The 24,596-nt window shown below is 42.9% G+C and overlaps 1 protein-coding gene across 8 annotated transcripts in view; it reads left to right on the forward strand.

Moving 5' to 3' along the window:
- LOC106606600 (trinucleotide repeat-containing gene 6C protein) overlaps nucleotides 1–24,596 on the forward strand; it is a 136,856-nt gene that overhangs the window by 88,008 nt on the left and 24,252 nt on the right. For 7 of the 8 annotated variants that reach the window (XM_045715582.1, XM_045715587.1, XM_045715581.1 and 4 more), the window contains one exon: nucleotides 6,408–6,713. In XM_045715582.1, coding sequence (XP_045571538.1) covers nucleotides 6,408–6,713 — 306 coding nt within the window. Of the gene's footprint in view, nucleotides 1–6,407; nucleotides 6,714–22,529; nucleotides 22,720–24,596 lie in introns of those variants that run through there. The other variant, XM_045715588.1, reaches the window with a different exon arrangement.

Raw genomic sequence — 24,596 nt, forward strand, 5'->3', positions numbered from 1 at the left:
CTTTTGTCCAGGTGGGAAAGGGCAGTGTGGAGTGCAATAGAGATTGCATCTTCTGTGGATCTGTTAGGGCGGTATGCAAATTGGAGTGGGTCTAGGGTTTCTGGGATACTGGTGTTGATGTGAGCAGCCTTTCGAAGCACTTCATGGCTACAGACATGAGTGCTACGGGTTGGTAGTCCTTTAGGCAGGTTACCTTAGTCCCTGTGCCCAAGAACACTATGGTGGTCTGTTTGAAACATGTTGGTATTGGACTCGGACAGGGAGACATTGAAAATGTCATTGAAGACTCTTGCCAGTTGGTCAGTGCATGCTCGCAGTAAACATCCTGGTAATCCGTTTGGCTAAGTGGCCTTGTGAATGTTGACCTATTTAAAGGTCTTACTCACATCAACTGCGGAGAGCGTGATCACACAGTTGTCCGGAACAGCTGGTGCTCTCATCCATGTTTCAGTGTTATTTGCCTCGAAGCAAGCATAGAAATAATTTGGCTCAACTGGTAGGCTTGTGTAACTGGGCAGCTCTCGGCTGTGCTTCGTTTTGTGGTCTGTAATGGTTTGCATGCCCTGCCACAGCCGTCGATGTTCGGAGCCTGTGTAGTACGATTCGATCTTAGTCCTGTATTTACCCTTTGCCTGTTTGATGGTTCATCAGAGGGTATAGCGGGATTTCTTCTAAGCTTCCTGGTTAGAGTCCCGCTCCTTGAAAATGGCAGCTCTAGCCTTTAGCTCAGGGAGGATGTTGCCTGTAATCCATGGCTTCTGGTTGGGGTATGTACGTACGGTCACTGTGGGGATGACGTCATCGATGCACTTATTGCTGAAGTCAATGACTGTGGTGTACTCCTCAATGAAATCGGAGGAATCCAGGAACATATTCCAGTCTGCTAGAAAAACAGTCCTGTAGCTTAGGATCTGCTTTGTCTGACCACTTTTATTTTTACATTTTTTTTAAAATTGATCGAGTCACTGGTGCTCCCTGCTTTAATTTTTGCTTGTATGCAGGAATCGGGAGGATAGAATTATGGTCAGATTTTCCAAATGGAGGGCGAGGGAGAGCTTTTTATGCGTCTCTGTGTGTGGAGTAAAGGTGGTCCAGAGTGTATGTATTTTATTGAATTTTTTTATTTTTATTTTTTCCTCTGGTTGCACATTTAACATGCCGATAAAAATGAGGTAAAACTGATTTAAGTTTCCTTGCATTAAAGTCCCCGGCCACTAGGAGCGCCTTCTCTGGGTAAGCGTTTTCCTGTTTGCTTATGGCGGAATACACCTCATTGAGTGTGGTCTTAGTGCCAGCGTCAGTCTGGGGTGGTGTGTGTAGACAGCTATGAAAAATACAGATGAAAACTCTCTAGGTAGATGGTGTGGTCTACAGCTTATCATGAGATACTCTACCTCAGGCGAGGAAAAACCTCAAGACTTCCTTAGATATCGTGCACCAGCTGTTATTTAGAGAAATAAACTCAGCAAAAAAAATCCAAATATTCCATTACCGTACTTAGAAGCATGTCAAACGCTGTTTAAAATACATTTTTATGCTATTTTTCTCGTAAAGTAGCGATAATATTCCAACCGGGCGACGTTGTATTCATTCAAAGGCTGAAAGAAAAAAAATGGAGTAGTCTCGTGGACGCGCATCTCCAGTGTCACTGTTCTCAACCTGACCACTCAAACAGAGCTGCTGTACTTAGCCCAGAGACTGCAGACACCCCTTTACACTTTCTGGCGCCTTCTGAGATCCAATGGAAACCTTAGAAAATGTCACGTTACAGCACAGATGCTCTATTTTTGATAGAGATGCTTCCTGTATGGAATCTTCTCAGGGTTTGGCCTGCCATATGAGTTATTTTATACTCAGACACCATTCAAACAGTTTTAGAAACTTTAGAGTGTTTTCCAAATCTACTAATTATATGCATATTCTAGTTTCTGGGCAGGAGTAGTAACCAGATTAAATCGGGTACGTTTTTTATCCGGCCGTGAAAATACTGCCTCCTATCCCAAAGAAGTTAAACACTTTACAATGAAGATCTGTGAAGTTATTTGGATTTGAATTAATTATCTTTGAAAGACAGTGTCCTGATAAAGGGACGTTTCTTTTTTTGCTGAGTTTACATAGTCCGCCACCCCTTGTCTTACCAGACGCCGCTGTTCTATCCTGCCATTACAGCATATAACCAGCCAGCTGTATGTTGATACATTTAAGCATCTGTACCTTGGATGGTGCCCACATTGATCGTGTCCATGTTTATAAGTATCTGGGCATCTTGATAGCTCTCTTTAATAAACACACAGAAGGCCTCCTGAGTGGCGCAGTGGTCTAAGGCACTGCATCGCAGTGCTTGTGGCGTCACTACAGACCCGGATTCGATCCTAGGATGTCACAACACAATTGGCCCAGTGTTGTCCGGGTTAGGGGAGGGTTTGGGCTGGGGGGGGGGGCTTTACTTGGCTCATTGCGCTCTAGCGACTCCTTGTGGCAGGCTGGGTGCCTGCAGGCTGACTGCGGTTGTCAGTTGAACAGTGTTTCCTCCGACACTGGTGAAGCTGGCTTCCAGGTTAAGCAGGCGGATATCAATAAAGTGTGGTTTGGCGGGTCATGTTTCGGAGGATGCATGACTCGACCTTCGCCTTTCCCGAGCGATGAGACAAGATCATAATAGGATCGCAATTGGGGGTAAAATATTAAGAAGTTGAGAATAAAAATGGGCTTCTACTGAAATTAGGTCATGCCTAATAGTATCACCGTGCACTACACTTTATTACACGGCGACAGGTTCAGTACACATCACTGCATTCTTAATCAGAAATTAGGCCTAGTTTGGCCCTCTGAAGTCTCCTAGATCAGTGGTATTCGGAGTCGCTAGTGCTGTCACGTGGGAGTTTCAGTGGGGTCACCCCAAAAAAACTGTTTGGGGGTGGGGGTGATAACTAATTAAGAGTGGAGATTATTGTATGGGACAAATATAAAAAGGTTGCAAATTTCGGTTAATTTTGCAGCCGCCTAACTGACCCTCCATTAACCGGTCAACAAATGGTTAAATTTTTTCCAAACCATAAAATTGACGTGACCAACAGAAAATACTATCAGAGATCTGTATATAATGATGAAATGCTTATGTTTCCACCCTAACAATGGGAGTCGTCCCAAGGCAGAAAGGCAGGCGACAAGTTTAGGCCCAAAACAAGCCCATAAAAACGCAGTGGACTTATTTTGGACAGATTTTGGCGAGAGTGAAACGTCTCGCTTTGCCTCTTCCTCTCTGATACAATGCATGCATACAAGGACCGGACATTTTTCATTAAGAGCTTAATGGAAACATGCAACAATAGCAAGCCTATCGTCTTACAGTCAAAAGGCTGTTATTAAACATGCAACTCGTATAATGAAGCAGCTAATAAAACGTCATTTTCAAACATTTACCCAAATGCAATTAGCGGGAACACCGTTCTCAACAGAGCACCTAATGTGAGCAGTTCCATATGTGACAGAGATGAACATCTCTTTTAGAAACGTAGAAAGAGGGGGAATCTAATAGCAGCTACTATGATGGGTTGCTAATATGACTAGGAAAATGCATTTGGCTTCTGCACAACAAAAGAAAGTTGATATGAAAACCAATAAAATAATTGCCTCCACGTTTCTATGGATGGATTTTCGCAAGGCTACTTTGACGCAAGGTTAAACATGCCTGATTTATTTGACGTAAAGTGAAAATGTTCAGGTTTCAAGCTCACATTGCAAAGTGGTGGGAGATGTGCTGATAGTCAACGATAGCCTATAGCCTATGCAGCTGAATTCACTCCAGTAGCCTACACAGGCTTTTTGAGGAGCTACTCTTGTGCTGTCTGACAGATGGTAGGCTATTCCGCTCTTCAAACTAGGCTGTGTATGCTGTGCGCATGTGATAAATTAAAATGCATGAAGACTAACAAATACACACGAGCCAATTTTTAATTCCACAAAGTTATGCAAATTTACTCTATAGACCGATAAGCAAGACCGGTGAAATGTGTTTTTGGGGGCTAACTGATTAACCGGTAACATCCCTAATGCAAACCTATTTGAGAAAGATAATTAGAAAAATACAATATCATTGAGTAAATGTATTTATTGGTGCTTTGATAAGATATTTCAATTGAAGGTTATTTGTGGATGTGAATCTAAATGTACTTACTTTTTTTATTTTAAGGTTGTTTTGATTTGGGGTGGGGTGGGGTCACCAGAAATTCTGGCCCAAAAAATGGGGTTACCCCGGTCTCAGTGATGGCTAACTCTGGAACTTCCTTTGTCTCTACAGAGTTAGGTAAATCTGCTTTTAGTTTTTTTGCACCTTACTTGTGGAAAAAATGTCTGTTTGTTTTCTATGATTGTTTTGTATCTCTGCTTTTCATGTTGTATTAATGTGTATATTTTTGTAATTACAGGCCTCTTCTTTATAAGAGATCTTGGTCTCAGTATGACTCCCTGCTAAAATAAAGGTTAAATAAATGTTTTTGTATGACACCATTCTGTCCTCTTCCCCCTTACTGTGGGCCTCCCGGTTACATAACATTGTGTGTGTAAGCTGTTCACCGTTCACTGCACAAACATTGGGCTGCGGTCAATGGAGCAGCACCGTTCCCATACAGCGTCGTACCCAGAACCCACACATGATTTTCTGTGGGTTACTTAATCAGTAAGGCCTGAGGGGGTGTGTGGTATATGGGCAATATACCACGGCTAAGGGCTGTTCTTGGGCACGACACAATACCACAACCCCCCGAGGTGCCTTATTGCTATTATAAACTGGTTACCAATGTAATTACAGCAGTAAAAAAAAAGTGTCATACCGTGGTACTGTATACGTTCTGATATACCACAGCTGTCAGCCAATCAGCATTCAGGGCTCAAACCACCCAGTTTATAATGAGCTTTTTACTATGTGAGAATATTTAGCCACAGGATTGTTGCCTGTCTCGCACATTGATTCTCTCATACTGTAAAACAGATCACAATCTCACGCTGGTTTGTTTGGCTTCTGGTCTGTGTTGCTGGATCCTGCTGATGTTTTTACTAGTGTTGCCATGCCAGATCTTTCTCTCTTGCTCCCTCTGGCTGTGTGATTTAGCAGGCATGTCTTTGTTTAGACTGCATCCCACTACTGTCTGTGTCTGAGCATTCCTCTATTCCCAAGTTATTTAAATCACAATTTTGTTGAATTCTTTTTGGGGGAAGCGTAACAATAAAACAGTGGAACAAAAAACAATGAATCAATAAGCTGTTTCTAAGGAATTTGTCAGAGCAGTATAGTCAGCTTCTTTTGCTGTGTTTTTAACCCTTTGTCTTTTACCCTCACCATGTTTTCTACTCAATACACTTACACATACATTAACATATTGGTAATTGAGCAGATGCTCTTATCCAGAGCGACTTACAAGCCTCTCTTTTACTTGGTATAATAGGTTAGCTTGTGTCCATTTCCGGTGGATCTTTGTAGTGCCCGAAAATAAAATTATGATAATTTACTAGCATGGTAAAAATGATCATGCATTTATTTGAATGATCATGCATTTAATGTATTAAATTGCAGAGCGGCAGTAGGCTCTTTGCTGACTATCACATTTATTATGTAAGCACCAGTACAGAGATTATGACCAGAATACATCTCTTTTCCATAATGCACCTGTCGTTCCAAATCTGATCCTCTTGCTACTTGGCCTCTCATACGGATTGAGCCCTGACCTTTTTGAGCACTTCCCCTCTGTTGCTAATACTTATGGTGCTAGCCTACAAAACTGCTAATATAGAGCCCGGAAATTAATGAGTACAGTACTTAGCATGCTAGGCTGCTAAGAAGCTAAAACAGTTGCGGCAATACATGAATATAGTACTTAGCTAGCATGCTTAATGGTGCTTGCTAGCTATTACTGAGCTGAGGAAATGTAATGAGTTGAGTAATTAGCTAGCATACCATGCTAAACAGCGTTAGCTGGCTTATGCTAGACTGAGGAAGTGGGTGAGTGGAGCTTGTCATAGGGGCTGGAAGCGTAGACATAATAGACGGTCAGGGTGGAATGTGAGAAGAAGTCACGGCTAGGTCAGTAGGATGGGTGGGGGGGGAAGAGGGAAGAGTAGCTCTAAAACTGGCCTCTTTTTCCAGGGTTAGGATGTGATTGTCCTTATAAACACTGATCTAAGATCAGATAGTTGGCTTTGCCTTAAGCCTACTAATGCTTAAGATTGAGGGATGGTGAACTGATGATGCCTCGGTATCATCAATAGACTGCTAAGTGTGTGTGTGTGTGTGTGTGTGTGTGTGTGTGTGTGTGTGTGTGTGTGTGTGTGTGTGTGTGTGTGTTGAACAAATCAAAATCAGCTTCTGCCTGGTGCCCTAACCTCCTGCCTCCTCTCTCTTCCCTCCACAGTGCCAGACTCAGCCAAGCCCGGCCCCACCCCTCCTCCTCCCCCCGCCAACCCCAGTGCCACCCCGTCTGTGCCCCCCACCAGTGGAAGTAATGGCAAGCGCGCCTCCTCCAGTGCCCAGCAGCAGTCCCAGCCCTCGCCCGCCCAACAGCGTTACCCGCCAAGAGAGATCCCTCCGCGCTTCCGCCAGCAGGAGCACAAGCAGCTGCTGAAGAGGGGTCAGCCGCTGCCCCCTGGGACCCTTCCAACTGTACCAGGACGCCCCGAACCTGACTCGAGTCAGAAATCCTCTGGTGCATCGCACACAGGTTAGCACTTTACTTTGAGCTTTTTCCTTTGTGACCTTTTTGACCTCTGGGAATGTTCCACAACCCTGAACTTGACCACAGTCGACAGTCCAACTTGTTTTCTCTGTGATTATGTGTTGTACATTTTTTTAGTGGAGCTTTTCCGGGATTCATGTCTTATATTGATGATAGTTCAAGTGTTTTCCTTGTATTTTGTTTAGTTTGCCACTTTAAAAGGAGAATGCAGATATGTATAGTGTATGCCGTTGTTGTTTCCTTGCCTGTTTCCTTGGGTCTGCTGTGTACCACACTGTGCTTCAGACTGCAGTCTAGTTTACCTGCAGGGCTGTGTGCACCGCTGTGTGGGAGGATCTGTTGTTGTGTTCCTTGTTTGTTTTGAATGTGCTCGACCTGGCCTGGGATTCTAAATAGAGAGAGTAAATTACAGCAGGCAGCCACTGTGGAGGGGCGGAGAGTAAACACATCTGGCATGTGTGTGAGAGAGAGATTTGATCTGATTTAAACAACCTGAAGACCAGTCTAAAGATTTCAACTCAGTCATTATTAGTTTCTATAAGTTAAATTTGTGTCTGCAGGTTTTTTTTCTGCATAGAAAAGTATTGGGCGGGCCGCCTAATAGTGTTGCATGGTATACCGACCCTTCTGTACTTTTTCAATACTAGAACATGAAAAATGGTTCCGTACTAGCATTTATTTGACTTCCGGTACTTCTGTCAAATGTGTCTCATTGATCAAGTCTCTCTACCAGCGCAGCCAATGTCCACCTTATAGTGCGAGTGCACCGTGCCTGCTCCACTTAGCCTGTACTGGGCGTCTGGGCCGCATTCATGTTAGCTCCCCACTCATGCTGTAGTGGGAGTCTGGGCTGCATCATGTTAGCTCCCCACTCATGTTGTACAGGGAGTCTGGGCTGCATCATGTTAGCTCCCCACTCATGTTGTACAGGGAGTCTGGGCTGCATCATGTTAGCTCCCCACTCATGCTGTACAGGGAGTCTGGGCTGCATCATGTTAGCTCCCCACTCATGCTGTACAGGGAGTCTGGGCCGCATTCATGTTAGCTCCCCACTCATGCTGTACAGGGAGTCTGGGCTGCATCATGTTAGCTCCCCACTCATGCTGTAGTGGGAGTCTGGGCTGCATCATGTTAGCTCCCCACTCATGTTGTACAGGGAGTCTGGGCTGCATCATGTTAGCTCCCCACTCATGCTGTACAGGGAGTCTGGGCTGCATCATGTTAGCTCCCCACTCATGCTGCACAGAAGTTAACACACTTGAATGATGCAGCACTTTACAATGAAAGTAGATACCAGTCGCTTCCAGCTTTGTAGGCTAACGTTTCTTGCTAGCTTACACCTGAAGCTACAGTGGTTCCTGCTTTAAAGTTGCGTCATACTGCAGCATATCTTGCAGGCTGATGCAGAATTCTATGCCAAGTTATTTAATTGTCAGCCAGTTTTACCATTAATGCAAGTTAGTTTGACCACCAGATGGCATCTTTGAGAAGCATTTGATAGTCTTCAATATTTGCATTACTAGAGAATTTAAAACCTTTTCCGTAAGAGCATAGTATATGGGATTGATTTTAAGAAATTTAGCATAATTCATTTGATTAATATTATGGTGTTTCTATTCCAAGAAAAATGGAACCCTCAGGGTTTCCGTGAGGATGGAAAGGAAAATATGGCGCTGTACAACGTGACAGTCAGGAGAAGGCTACAGTAATAAAAGGATTTTAGGGTTCTAAATTAACTTTTTGAGGCTAGTGGGACGCAGCGTCCCACCCACCATGCACACTATTCAACAGCCAGTGAAAAATCAGAGCGCCAAATTCAAAAACAACAAAATGTCATAATTACAATTTCTCAAACATACAACTATTTTACACCATTTTATAGATAAACATCTCCTTAATCCAACCACGTTGTCCTTAATCCAACCACGTTGTCCTATTTCAAAAAGGCTTTACGGCGAAAGCATAACGTTAGATTATGTTAAGACAGTACATAGCTAAAAAATTACACAGCCATTTTCAATGCAAGGACAAGCGTCACCAAAAGCAGAAAACCAGCTAAAATTATGCTCTAACCTTTGACAATCTTCATCAGATGACACTCCTAGGACATTATGTTAGACAATGCATGAATTTTTTGTTCTATCAAGTTCATATTTATATCCAAAAACCCAATTCTTTACATTGGCGCATGACGTTCAGAAAATGTATTTCCCCCAAAACTGTCGGTGAATCAGCACAACAATTTACAAAAATACTCATTATAAACGTTGATAAAATATTAAACTGTTATTCAAAGAATTATAGATGAACATCTCCTGAATGCAACCGCATTGACAGATTTCAAAATAACTTTACTGGGAAGGCACACTTTGCAATAATCTGAGTACTGCACTCAGAAAAATACATCAGGCAATTACAGATACCCACCATTTTGGAGTCATCTAAATGCATAAATAGCATTAGAAATATTCACTTACCTTTAATAATCTTCATCAGAAGGCACTTCCAGGAATCCCAGGTCCACAATAAATGTTGTTTTGTTCGATAAAGTTCATCATTTATGTCCAAATAACTCCATGTTCTTTGTGCGTTGAGTAAGCTACTCAAAATGTAGGAAAATTACGCGCGAGGAAAATGTCAGGACGAAAAGTTTAAAAAAAAGTGTATTTACGTTCGTTCAAACATGTTAAACGTTGTATAGCATCAATCTTTAGGGCCATTTTAACGTGAAACTTCAGTAACATTGTCCGATTTCAAAAAGGCTTTACAGCGAAAGCAAAACATTAGATTGTCAGGAGAGTACCCTGCCAAAAATAATCACACAGCCATTTTCAAAGCAAGCATATATGTCACAAAAACCCAAACCACAGCTAAATGCAGCACTAACCTTTGAAGATCTTCAAAGCACATTTTGCAATATTCTGAGTACATAGCCCGGCCATCATGGCTAGCTAATTTGACACCCACCAAGTTTGGCCCTCACCAAACTCAGATTTACTATAAGAAAAATTGGATTACCTTTGCTGTTCTTTGTCAGAATGCACTCCCAGGACTTCTACTTCAACAACAAATGTTGTTTTGGTTCCAAATAATCCATAGTTATATTGAAATAGCTCCGTTTTGTTCGTGCGTTGCAGTCACTATCCGAAGGGTGACGCGCGAGCGCATTTCGTGACAAAAAAAATCAAAATATTTCATTCCCGTACTTCGAAGCATGTCAAACGCTGTTTAAAATCAATTTTTATGCTATTTTTCTCGTAAAATAGCGATAATATTCCAACCGGGCGACGTTGTATTCATTCAAAGGCTGAAAGAAAAAAATAGAGTAGTCTTGTGACCGCGAGGACAGTGAGACTATCTCCAGTCTCACTGTCCCCAGGCTGACCACTTACAAATTCTGCTGCTGTTCTTTGCCCAGAGACAGCAGACACCCCATTCCACTTTCTGGCGGTTTTAGAGAGCCAATGGGAGCCTTAGAAAATGTCACGTTACAGCACAGATGCTGTATTTTCGATAGAGATGCAACAGAAGGACAACAAATTGTCAGACGGGGCACTTCCTGTATGGAATCTTCTCAGGTTTTGGCCTGCCATATGAGTTTTGTGATACTCACAGACAGCATTCAAACAGTTTTAGAAACTTCAGAGTGTTTTCTATCCAAATCTACTAATTATATGCATATTCTAGTTTCTGGGCAGGAGTAGTAACCAGATTAATCGGGTACGTTTTTTATCCGGCCTTGAAAATACTGCCAAATACTTATTTTCCACCATAATTTGCAAATAAATTCCTAAAAAATCCTACAATGTGATCTTCTGGATTTTTTTTCTTCTCATTTTTATCTGTCATAGTTGAAGTGTACCTATGATGAAAATTACAGGCCTCATCTTTTTAAGTGGGAGAACTTGCACAATTGGTGGCTGACTAAATACTTTTTTGCCCCACTGTATCTGTGAGAATATCCAAGGGGCTTTTATATCATTCTAAATGAATCATGATAATCATAATCGCTTTGTTTTAAAGAAAATATTTTGTTTTCAAATAACGTAAAATGAGGGGGGGGCGCGGGCCATTCTTGAACATTGGGTGAGACATAGTTACCTATTTGTAAATAAAGCCAGTTTGTTATTTAGAGTTATTTATTTATGTTTTTAGAGGGAGAGAAACCAAAAACCTACAGTCACCTCAAGGATCTCCCAGTCGAGGCTGGCACGGGTATTGAACCAGCAGCCGTAGCAACACCGCTTGCACTGCGCTGCAGTGTCTTGTACAACATGACTGGTCGGGAGTAAGCTACAGTACTACAGAGACACAGTAGCGCCTTGGGACCCAAACACGTAATCAGTGCTCTAACTTCCCCTTGCGCTGGTCTGGAGCAATGAAGTAGTGATGTAGGGTACCGTACTAAACCACAAATAACCTCTAAGTCCCGCAGCATAATCGCAAAACTTTTAGTGGAGCAACTACTATAACATCTATTCACTACCCTAGTTCTTTGTTTGTGATAATATGCAAAACTATAACGCAAAATATGCTGATTGCGAAGATGATTGCCAACAAAACTTTATTAATTCACTTAATCGGTCTCTCCAAAACATTCTGTTGCCTCTGCGAACTGACTGTGTATGTGAATATGGCTTTGACTGCCCCCCCCCCGCCTCATGAATGATGTCATTACTGGTTAAAAAGAGAACGCACACTTTTATAAAATAACTTATATGCAAATTTTGTTGCTCAGTACAAGAAAATAAGGCCCAAATAGAAGTGAAACTGATCATTTGTCTTCTGTAGCCCCATGAAAATCAGCCAACATGCTAAATAATGCATGCAAACACTCCTATTGAATATGCATTCCCTTTTATTGTGAATAGGCCTGGGCCACATCATGATTTACCCAGATTATCAATAGAGACACAAAAATAAAAACTTGCACCCCTTGGGGTACTGAGGACCGAGTTTGGGAAACGCTGGATTATGCATACATGGCTGTCTCTGAAAAATATTGACCTCAAAAGATGCCCAACAGAGCAGTAGCTGAGTTTATCTGTCTGGATCAAGTGTCATTCTGGGACTTTGGCTAACATGCCTTCTTTCTTTGATGTTGTGATGGAATCGAGTATTGTCATACTAAACCTGGTATCGGTATTGAAGTCAAAATTCTGGTATCGTGACAACACTACCGCCTAAGTTTTTCTTCTTCGTACCGCCTGTGTCCAAACGAGAGAAAAAAAAAAGATTTGCAAATAATGTTCGGAATGGAAAAACCTTTTCAGTGTGAACTAAAACAAAATCGAAGGTATACCCAAAAGATAATGGACCTATGGAGAAAATAAATGCTACTCAGTCAGGGAGAATCTAAAATGTAAAAATGATGCCTTCAGAAGTATTTTTGTTATGGCATGAGGCCCCCATTGATTTAGTTATAATGTTGAGTCACTCCGATTAGCGTAAACCATGGCAAAATGTGTAGAATTGGAGGAAATGTGCTTTAAAATTGCACATTTGTCTCTCAGCGTCATGGCTAAATGTGTAGAATTGCAGAAGATTAGCGTTAACTGCTAAATCGTATCTCCGACACCTGGCTAAATGTTTAGAATTGCAGGAAATTGGCATTAAAACGGTTACATTTTGTCACTGCGGCCATCAGGAGGGCCTCTAAATGTTTTGTTTGGCCACGCCCACCACCTAAACCCCATTTTTGATCCGGAAAAAACTGGTCTATTTGTAGTGTTTCAAACGTTAAGTGATTCAGCAGGTCAGATATTTGATCGTTTGTAGTCTAAGATACATTTCCTGTTAAGATTTCATGTTTGTCCTTCATTTCCTTTTTCTGAAATGTAACATTTTTGGCACTTGTTTGTCTTGTTTGCTGGTTAGAGGGAGTCTCTGAAAGAGTTCTGTTGTGTGTTAGTACTGTCTGAAGAGCTTTGAGTTGTGCTGACCAGAGCTATTTCCTGTAATGGTGGAGCTAGGAAGACCTGGCAGGGCCTGAGTGGGACTGATCTGGCACAGATAGAGGGGGAGAAGGAAAGAGGGAGAGAAGGGGAAATAATTGGTGAGAGGGAAGAATAGCGGGAGAGAGTGCAGGTCAGAGAGGGGTTTTTATTTATTTTTAGTGGTATTGTGTGTTGTCCTGTAAACTCTTGCAATGTTATGCCTCTCGGCCAGGTCGTTATTGTAATTTACAATTGTTTCTCAATTGACTTATCTGGTTAAATAAAGAAGTAATAGAGAGCGAAGGGGGGGGTGGCGAGCAAGGAAATCTGAGTGAAATGAAAGGGCGAGAGGCCCAGGTCTGTGAGCTGGGTGACTCATGACTTGTGGTAAAAGCTCATGATTCACTTCACTCCTTTGGCAGACTTCTCTGCTCACTCGCACTCTGTCTCTCTTTCTCAGGGCTGCTGGGATAGGCCAGGGAGACACTGTAGGCCGCAAGATGGTGCTGTACCAGCATACAGCTCTATCTCCTCTGACACACTACAGTACAGACACGTAGCATACAGAGTCGTACAGCTCATACGCATGCTCCCTCCCACCCGCTCTCTCTTTAACCTTTCTGGCGCAGGCGTTCCGCTAGCGACCCACCTCGACAACATCCGGTGAAATTGCAGAGCGCCAAATTCAAAATACAGAAATGGTCATAATAAACATTCATAAAAAATACAAGTGTTATACATCGGCTTAAAGATGAACTTCTTGTTAATCCAACCACTTTGTCAGATTTCAAAAAGGCTTTACGGCAAAAGCATACCATGCGATTATCTGAGGACAGCGCCCCGCTTACAAAAGCATACAAACAAGTATTTTACAATCAAGTAAAGGAATTACAAAAGTCAGAAATAGCGATAAAATGAATCACTTACCTTTGAAAATCTTCATATGGTTGCAGTCACAAGAGTCCCAGCTACACAATAAATGTTTGTTTTGTTCGATAAAGTCCCTCTTTATATCCCAAAAACTCTGTTTTTGTTGGCGCGTTTTGTTCAGTAATCCACTGGCTCCAAGGTGGTCAAAACATGCAGACAAATACATCCTAATATTACCGGTAAAGTTCGTCGAAACATGTCAAACGATGTTTCTAATTAATCCTCAGGTTGTCAATTGTCTAAATAATCGATAATATTTCAACCGGACAATAGCGTATTTAATAGAAAGGAAAAACAACGAAGGGGGGGCACAATCGGTCACGCCTTGTAAACCAGCTCTGCATTCTTCCTCAGTCCACTGACAAAAAGGTCTCATTCTTCTTCATTTTTCAGAAAACAAGCCTGAAACAATGTCTAAAGACTGTTGACATCTAGTGGAAGCCATAGGAACTGCAATCTGGGTCCTAACCCATTAGACACTGTTTAGGCATTCAATTGAAAATACCCCATCAAAAAAATCCCACTTCCTGGATGGATTTTCGTCAGGTTTTTTCCCCTGCCATATCAGTTCTGTTATACTCAGAGACATTATTGTAACGGTTTTGGAAACTTTCTATCCAAATTTCTACTTTCTATCCAAATCTACCAATTATATGCATATCCTAGCTTCTGGGCCCCTGAGTAACAGGCAGTTTACTTTGGGCACGCTTCTCATCCAGACGTCGTAATACTGCCCCCAAGCCATAAGTTAACACATACATACATATAGCCATGCATATTGTCACCTGTTGCATGTGTTTATGATGGTACTGAGGATGACCACTGGCTACTGGCCTTCTACTGACACATCAGGCTCCATTAGTGCAGTCCTGAGCCCCCACTACAGGTTCTAGAGAGAGATCCCCTATTTCCCATGTCTCTCTGTCTGCCGTAGCCCTTTACACTCATAGACATTGGAATGCAGTGGCATGTACAGTAACATGCTATACATGGTTGTTCCACTGGATATCATAAGGTGAATGCACCAATTTGTAAGTCGCTCTGGATAAGAGCGTCTGCTAAATGACTTAAATGTAAATGACGTCAGACCTCAGGGTCTCCACTTCACAGCTCTGTAGGGGTTTTCAATGACAGACATTCTGAACTTGAGCACCACGCACGACAAGAAGTTTCCCCCATCCCTCCTGCATTTTTTATTGTCTGAGTAAATTAAGAGGACTCGATGTACAGTATTTTTGAAAGATGAGACATTAAGGATTATAATAAATACCGCTTTGATGTCATACAAGCAAGCCAAACACCCGGGAGTCCAAATGTGCACTTCACATTTCCATATCATAAAACGAATGGAATATACAGTGTCAACGTTTATGATCACTATGTTTGATATACAGTTACAAGAGTACATGACATTATACCCTGGGTTGTCCTGAACACAATGAGCCTGTGTTTGTTGTATTGTGGAGAACATTTGCCACAGACCACGCATCTGAATGCACTTATGTTCACCAACATTACGATCTGCTTCTCTGAACTGCCTTGGATCACGTAAACAACAACTGTAATTGTGTGATGGCGGGGATGCAGGCCTGTATTCCAAACAAAACACCAAGTGTGCTTGTCCTAGTTCCTCAACAGCACAGCTAGGAGAGCTAAAAAAAATGCACCTTTTTGTTGAAGACTCTTCTTTCAGTCATAAAAGTGCATTGAAATGACTTACTGTGCAGACCTTGGAGATGTGTGGGCTCTTGGAGACACTAGTTTGACCTCTCACTCAAACCTTGTCATTTTTTTGTCTTATGTTGCACTTACCCCAAATTATCAACAAATGCAGCAAAAAGAACAGTCAATGTAAAGTACACATAAATAGGGCTGTGCCGGTAATTGATTAACCCTGTAACTGACCGTTATGGATGAAGCCCGTCATGAAAATCAATTAACCATCAGAACCATTTAAATAGGCCTACAATCAGTTTTGGGGAAATAATATTTCAGAATAGCTTTAAGGTAGATCAACTTGGCTTAATAGCTGGAGTATTTACTAATAACTATAAGCTATTGTTCTGCTAACTTAGTCTATTAAACTGTCTAGGTCTCCTCTTTCCAACAGTTGTTTTTAGCTCCAGCAGCTAAACCTCTAGATGCACAGGGGTGTAGAGCGCTAGTGTTCTTCTAGCCTACACTGCACGTTTTCATTCCTTGCTAGTAGATAAATAAATCAGTTTTCTTTTTAAAAAGGTTGGGTGTGTCTGACTATTTATTCATTATTCAACAGCAGTCGACAAGGTTGTTCTGGCTCTGAGGCCTATAATGCGCCAGTGTTGTGTCAAATGGACAATGTGCCAGTCCTCTCCAACCTGGCATGGTATAATTTGATACGGAATCGTTTCTTCATTTTCTAGACTAATCAACGCTGATAAATAGGCTATGGACATGTTGTGTGTATTTGTTTCTATTTTAATGATAGTATGACATTGACAATCACAGCTCTTTCTCCTCTTCATACTTTCCTTGCCAATTCATTATCTTATAGCCTACTTTCGGAAAGCCTATGGTAGGCCTAGGTTTTTAATATGTTTTAAGGAAGGGAGAAATATTTGCTCTTCACTGACATACTGGTGGCTTTGATTGACGGGTCCTTTTACAGGGTGTGTGTGTGAGTTCGCTGATTCTCTCTACTGGCCTATATGTCCATTCAGAAAGTTTGCTGAAGTAGCCTGTCTGGAATCCATCTAATAAGAATCAAGTGCTCCTGTCATGATGTACTCTTGTAAAAGGCCTATTTTCAGTAGCTTAGGCTACATTATTTCTCTCATTGTGGGGGTCTTCTCTTAATATTTATAAGTAATAACCTAATTTAAAAATAATTATAATGAAATGCCATGATAATAATGAAGTGTATTGGCTTGTTCCAAATATGTTTATTAATTAAGAAGCATATCCATGGACAAACAGAATTGTGACCTCCCCTTTTTACATAGGGCTTTTAAGGCCTAAGACAACAGTAACATTGAAACAAAATGGAGACACAAACCAGTAACGTGGTGTATCAAAACACTGAAATTGCACATTTCTTTTGAGTCTGATTGCCTGCGTGTTAAATTGTCACATTTTGGTATTGACAATCTGACATTTCTTAATTGGAATACTAGACTTATATTTAGAGGTAATAGTAACTTGAATAATAATAATAATAAAGGAAATGCTATTGATGATAGTGTAATAGTGAAGTTGCAGAGAAAATTGTTTTTTTTAATTAAAAAAAATATGTAGCCCTATCCATACAGGCCAATTCCCACAAGTGTACAGGGTTAAAGATCCCCTCTTGAGGCAGTGTGTCACCCACTCGATGTATTGATTTGACAGTATTACCCCTCACCCTATAGGGCAGCACATGCGCCAGGCTGTGTGTGTGTGCAGGATGTTACTTAACGACCCATACGGAGTGCTACGCGGTCCCGTAACCAGATCCCATCCAGCTTCTGTTTCTCTCTCTCACACGCTCTCTACCTACCGCTCTTTCACGCTACCTACTGTGGGGATGTTTTTCAGCGGCAGGGACTTAGACTAGTCAGGATCGAGGGAAAGATGAACGGAGGAAAGTACAAAGATCCTTGATGAAAACCTGCTCCAGAATGCTCAGGACCTCAGACTGCGGCGATGGTTCACCTTCCAACAGGACAACAACCCTAAGCACACAACCAAGACAATGCAGGAGTGGCTTCGGGACAAGTCTCTGAATGTCCTTGAGTGGCCCAGCCACAGCCTGGACTTGAACCCAATCGAACATCTCTGGAGAGACCTAAAAAATAGCTGTGCAGCAACACTCCTCATCCAACCTGACAGAGCTTGAGAGGATCTGCAGAGAAGAATGGGAGAAACTCACCAAATACCTGTGTGCCAAGCTTGTAGCGTCTTACCCAAGAAGACTCAAGGCTGTAATCGCTGCCAAAGGTGCTTCAACAAAGTACTGAGTAAAGGGTCTGAATACTTACAGTACCGTTCAAAAGTTTGGGGTCACTTAGAAATATCCTTGTTTTCCATGAATACATACATGAATAGGAAATATAGTCAAGCCGTTGACAAGGTTATAAATAATGATTTTTAATTTATGTAATAATTGTGTCCTTCAAACTTTGCTTTCGTCAAAGAATCCTCCATTTGTAGAAATTACAGCCTTGCATTCTAGTTGTATTCTAGTTGTAAATTTGTGAAGGTAATCTGAAGAGATTTCACCCCATGCTTCCTGAAGCACCTCCCAGAAGTTGGATTGGCTTGATGGGCACTTCTACATACCATACGGTCAAGCTGCTCCCACAACAGCTCAATAGGGTTGAGATCCGGTGACTGTGCTTGGCACTCCATTATAGACAGAATACCAGCTGAGTGCTTCTTCCCTAAATAGTTCTTGCATAGTTTGGAGCTGTGCTTTGGGTCATTGTCCTGTTGTGGGAGGAAATTGTCTCCAATGAAGCGCTGTCCACAGGGTATGGCACGGCGTTGCAAAATGAAGTGATAGCCTTCCTTCTTCAAGATCCCTTTTACCCTGTACAAATCTCCCACTTTATCACCACCAAAGCACCCCCAGACCATCACATTGCCTCCACCACATGCTTGACGGATGGCGTTTAGCACTCCTCCAGCATCTTTTCATTTTTTCCTCCTCTCACAAATGTTCTCCTTTGTGATCCAAACACTTCAAACTTAGATTTGTCTGTCCATAACTTTTTCCCCCAATCTTCCTCTGTCCAGTGTCTGTGTTCTTTTGCACATCTTAATCTTTTCTTTTTATGGCTTTTTCTTTTCATCTCTGCCTAGAAGGCCAGCATCCCGGCGTCCCCTCTTCACTGACGTTGAGACTGGTGTTTTGCGGGTACTATTTAATGAAGCTGCCAGTTGAGGACATGTGAGGCATCTGTTTCTCAAACTAGACACTCTAATCTACTTGTCCTCTTGCTCAGTTGTGGACCATGGCCTCCCACTCCTCTTTCTATTCTGGTTAGAGCCAGTTTGCGCTGTTCTGTGAAGGGAGTAGTACACAGCGTTGTACGAGATCTTCAGTTTCTTGGCAATTTCTCGCATGGAATAGCCTTCATTTTTCAGAACAAGTTTCAGAAGAAAGGTCTTGTTTCTAGCCATTTTGAGCCTGTAATCGAACCCACAAATTCTGATGCTCCAGATTCTCAACTAGTCTAAAGAAGGCCAGTTGTATTGCTTCTTTAATCAGCACAACAGTTTTCAGCTGTGCTAACTTAATTTCAAAAGTGTTTTCTAATGATCAATTAGCCTTTTAAACTGATAAACTTGGATTAGCTAACACAACGTGCCATTGGAACATAGGAGTGATGGTTGCTGATAATGGGCCTCTGTACGCCCATGTAGATATTCCATTAAAAATCACAGTTTCCGGCAACAATGGTCATTTACAACTTTAACAATGTCTACACTGTATTTCTGATCAATTTGATGTGATTTTAATTGACAAATTAGATTTTCTTTCAAAAACAAGGACATTTCTAAGTGACCCCAAACTTTTGAACGGTAGTGTATGTGAATGTGATATTTCAGTTTGAACTTTTTTATAAATTAGCAAAAATGTTTTAGTAAAATACGTTTTTGCTTGGTCATTATGGGGTATTGTCTGTAGATTGATGAGGGAAAAAAACGATTTATTCAATTTTAGAATAAGGCTGAATGTAATAAAATCGGGATCTTAATTTGAGCATGTTTGTTACAGCAGGAAAATAGTCCTGCGTTAACAGGAAATGTGGATTATAATTAATGCACATTTTCGTAGAGGTTGATCCATTTTTCGTAAGGGAATTTTCTGTGGAAATTACAAACTTCTGAAGCCTTTTTAAACCTCAAACAATACACATTTGAAATTTCACAGGGTGATCGAATTAAGATCCTACATCTGTAGATGGCTTTTATGAGGGCGTTTTGCATTGCTTTTTAAAGTATGGCTGTGTCCTCATAACAGCACTCATAGAAGTGTTACCTTTACATATTTTAGCTGTAGGGTTGTTGTGCATTAACGCCTCTGCACTAAGCTCCATCCCAATGATACTAGATACAATTCTACAGTGTAGGAGTCATCTACCAGAATCTTATTTTATCCAGAGCAAGCTGAAACCACTGCATAACACTGGAAGCTGTAGGACCCCAGCGATAGACTGCAATCCTAGTGTCTGTCTGTCTGTTGTCTCCCTCTCTCGTTGAGCTGAGGACCCAGCCTGTCTTCTCGGTGGCCCATTGCCCGCCAGTGGTGTCGCCAGATTGTGTCCTGTCGCATTTACGTCACGTCGTCACACGCAACAGGAGAACAGGGACACAGTGGAGGTTGTTGTGTAAGACCTTCTCTGTCTTCCCTCACACTGCCCCCTCCCCTCTGCCCGTCTAAACTTTTTGTAACCGTACAGTGACGGGCTCCACACACACACTACTTGCACGGTGGGTACTGTATTATTAGACGACCTGTGCCACCTGGGGCTTAGTCAATAGAAATCTGAAGTGCTGAGACAAATGACTATCTATAAATTGCACTCCACTGAATCTATTAGAACAGGTATGGTCAATAATACAAGACTCGGTGGCCTTGAACAAGCTGAGACAAACATCCAGCTTTCTCTACTTCATAGTAGTCAAAGCAATACAAGGACGTCCCTGCTGTATGTAATGCTGCCTTTTTCTGCAATCAGTTGTTTACCCAAATTACAGTTTGTTGTTATGGTAATCTCCGTGTTTGCATGGCCTGCTTTGCTTTGTTTTCGTCTCAGACCCAATGTTTGTTGCTCTTCTATAATCAAGATGATGTTGAATAAAGTCTGCCTCTCGAAGTTGCAGCTTTTCTTGGTATCATCTGCTAGTAGCATACTGGGCTTGTGCCTTACTCAGGGGGAGTGTGTCGACAGGACAGCACACAATTGATTTGAGCATGTTTTCATCTAATATTGTTTCTCTATGGGCCAATAGTCATGAGACTGTAGGCTAGACTAATCATGGGAATGGTAGAGGAGGTTTGATGGTGGGGGTGCAGCAGTGTGTGTGTGTGTGTGTGTGTGTGTGTGTGTGTGTGTGTGTGTGTGGTAAGTAATAGTGCGTGTCGTTTGTCTGGTTGGAAGGATTGAAAGAGCAGCGGGGCTTTCTCTCTACAAGCCTCTCCTCTCCTGCCCCGGGGGACTTCATTATGCCTGGACCAACCCAGCTGAGACCTGACAAACACATCCATCTCTTCTTCACTCTCTTCCACTCCTTCACTTTTTCTCATTCTCTGTGCTGACTGGGACTAGCCAGCGCTCCTCCTGCTCTCACTCTCCCTCTCCTTATCTCCCTCACTTTCACACTCTCTCACCCAACAAATCCAACTTGTTGAAACAAAACGAAAGGAAAAAAATGCTAAACAAAAACCTTAACAGCAATGTCTAGGCTGAGATTGCAATTCACCATCCGTCCCCGTTTCTGGGAAACAGCAGCGAGGTAGTGGATTGGAGGTTTGGGTAAGTGCCATCCAGACAGTTTGTATGAAGGGCATTATTTATACACAAAGCACCAATCAGTGGGGCTTTGATGACCTCACTGCACGTTGACACACACATCACACACACGGTGGAAAAGGCTGGGGCCTGGGTTTCCACATAAGGAACCACTGTTCTTCTGGTGGGACTTTGATGTATTGTGTGTTGGAGCAGTAGAGGCTCGTTTGTAAACAATACCCACCTTCAGTTAGCTTAGGAGCTGCTGCTGTTACTGCTTCTCTTTTGCCTGCCTCTAGCTAGCGCCCGATAGCGGCCTGCCTCTAGCTGGCGCCCGATAGCGGCCTGCCTCTAGCTGGCGCCCGATAGCGGCCTGCCTCTAGCTGGCGCCCGATAGCGGCCTGCCTCTAGCTGGCGCCCGATAGCGGCCTGTCTCTAGCTAGCGCCCGATAGCGGCCTGCCCCTCCTCCTCTGTTTAGCTCTCTTTTTCTCTAACCCCTCCTCTCTGCTGTCTCTCCACCTAATTCTCTCTTCTTCTCCTTGTCTTTGCCACGCTTTCCCTTTCCTCCTCTCTCTCCCTCGCTCCGTCACTCCAGACCACACTGTGTAAAGACAGACGTTTAGCTCTTCTTGGCCTCCTGCCCTCAGCCATGTGAGCTTCATTTCATGTGTTTATGCAGTTTTCCATGCAGCCAGTGAAGTGGTGGTGTTTCTCCTGGCCAAACTAGGGCTGTTTTGTGTTCCAGGGAGCTGCTCTGGTATGTGCTGTGTAGTCCCGCTGCAGACTAGTCTGTCTCTGTTTGGGGCGTCACACAACAGCAGTTTTTGTGTCAACTGCCAGCATACTATAGGAAATCATTTTGAAGCAGGAGGGGAAGGGGGGTGTGTGTGTGTGTGTGTGTGTGTGTGTGTGTGTGTGTGTACACGTGCATATGATATGTGCACATGCATCTGGATGCATATGTGCAAAGAATGTGTCTGCTTACCTGCATGTGTCTGGATGCGTGTTATGGTCTGAGTGTGCGGGTGAACATGTATGTATACGTGCGTATGTGAGTGCACATTTGAGTGTCATTCCTGAACACTCAACGATGCAGCAAAAGCTCTGCCTTTGTCCATGTCCTGCTGCTGTTCTGCTTTTGGAGAGGCTCCCATTGTGGCCAGGCTGTGCTCAATGTAAATGGAGTGGTCCTGGCTAAATATTTAGTGACGACTCCAAAAGCATGAAAGCAGGAGGGAGCAAAAAGGAATCTCCCTTTTGTTTAGTGCACAATGAAATGCTCTCGGCTTTAACCATAACCCTTTATGCCTGCCCCTACTGTCTCTGATAGAGAGAGAATATCCTCTCTCCATGGATAGGAATAGAGCCGAGTTATAAATAAAGCCAGAGAGAAAGAGAGAGGGGCAGGATGGCTCTAGCCAGGCCAAAGCAGGCTGGAACAGAGCAGAGGGGGGGAGGGTGTGTGTCTCTCTCATGCCGCGAGAGCTCGCAGCTTCTTGGCAGTATTTCAAAAATGAGCCTCTGAAAGCCCTGGCGAGCCGAGCAGACATATTGCGACTAGAGACAAACGGGGATGGCTGCCTGCGCCGCCACCGCTTCGCTCCAAACGTAGCGCTCGCTCACCATGGTCGGAAGGTACCTCTCCTCAGGTATTGTTCCTGCTTTTCGCCCGTGATCCCCCCCTCTTTCTCTTTATTCGCTGGGCGTCTTTCACTGCGTTGTGCATTGTAGTGCACGATTGCCTTTAAATGCATGCAAGTACTAAGATAAGTGCGATTTTGCAACGGAAAACATCCAGCAGCGGCAGATGGCATTCTGATGAATATCTTCATGAGGATAGTTTTAGTGTGTTTTTTCAGAGGAGCGAGCGTGCTGCAGGAAGCGAGAGAGAGAGAGAAACAGATACAGACTGTAGCTCTGAGCCTTTTTGGCTCTGGTTCAGATTTGATAAAATGGCGTCCTGTACTACACCACAGAAACCACACCGCTGTGTCCGAGACACTGCCCGTTTCTCCCTCCCCCTCTCTCTCTCTGTTTCTCCCATTCTTTTATAATCATTGGAAGAAGCCTAAGCTCTGCAGAGAGAGTGTGAGAGACAGCCAAAGCTTGCACACACACATCTCTCCCCATTTAAAGATCAGACAAAAGCAGAGGCTGTGTGTGTGCAGAGGTCCGCTCCGCTCACACATGCATGTGGAGGCACACCAAAAACAACGAGAGGAAACTGCCGCGGCGGCAGCAGAGTGATTACCACGGCAGCGCATCTAGAGCAGCTGCTGCTTTTGGACTGACTCACTTCTTATGCACCAAGCTGCTTCAGGGGATAGTTCTAGAACTGTTGTTAACCAAGCCTCTCTCAGCAGTGGGGTTTCTTTATTGGAAGAGAGAAATCCTACTGTTTGGGTTTGAGGAGTAGAGGCAGTAGCGATTTGAGGGGACTGGGAGGCAATCTTCTGTACAGCAGGGGTGCAACGTTACAAAACATTCAGATATAAATGTTGTATTGTGTAGATTAGGTACTTGTTGTGTTTGTCATGTAGAACTGTGAGTCATGTCAGCTGTACACATTACATTTGTACCGGCATCATTGTGAAGTGTTTCACCTAATTGAATACACTCCAGGGCAGAGTGGTTATCAGTCAAGCCAAATGTTTGTGAACCTGGTGTCAGGACCAGACTGAGGCTGAACTGCAGGATTCAGGGGTCAAGGGTTAGGACTGAGGATGGGCGTCTTCGGATCTGCCAGTGGACTCCACCTAGGCTCCCACTTTATTCCAGGATGGCTGCAACTAGGGTAAAGCTGTTGTGATTACTAGGCTTGGGCGATATACCGGGGTATTTCGAAATATACAGAATAAACAAAACTCCCACAGCAGTCAATTTCAACTAGGGTTGGATGGTAGACAGATTATCATACGTCATACTGTACCATACCGGGGTTTACTGTATTACCGGAAGTGCACACAAGGGGGAGCTATTTAGTTATCAAAATAATTTAGGCAACAGGGTTCTTCATCCAGGAGGGGTTTGAATGTCTCTGCTGTAACCAAGAAGCTTGATCTTAACATCGAGCCACTTAGCTAACAAGTTAGCAAACCAAATTACATCTTATAGTTAGTTATAAGCAGTGGCGTATTCGTATCGGTCACCACTGTGAACCTGAAATGAATACAGAAAACCAATAAAAACACTAGCCTATGCCTACACTGAGTTGTATGCCATCGCCTCGTGAGTAAATTTGAGCTGAATAAACATTGTTGGCTATTAAAACAAGTACAGCCTATGTGCACGTTGTAATCACAATTCTAATCTTAACTGTCTGATTTCAAGCTATCCTTTTGTGAGGCGCAGCCAAGAACTGTGTAGATGGGGACTGGTGGGATCCATAAGCCAGAATTAAAGGATCCTCCATCATCGGTTAAATCTCCAGTTTGGGAACATTTTGGCATGTACACTACTGGTCAAAAGTTTTCGAACACTTACTCATTCAAGGGTTTTTCTTTATTTTTACTAATTTCTACATTGT

This window comes from Salmo salar, chromosome ssa03 (genome assembly GCF_905237065.1).
Source record: "Salmo salar chromosome ssa03, Ssal_v3.1, whole genome shotgun sequence".
NCBI classification, from domain to species: Eukaryota; Metazoa; Chordata; class Actinopteri; order Salmoniformes; family Salmonidae; genus Salmo; species Salmo salar.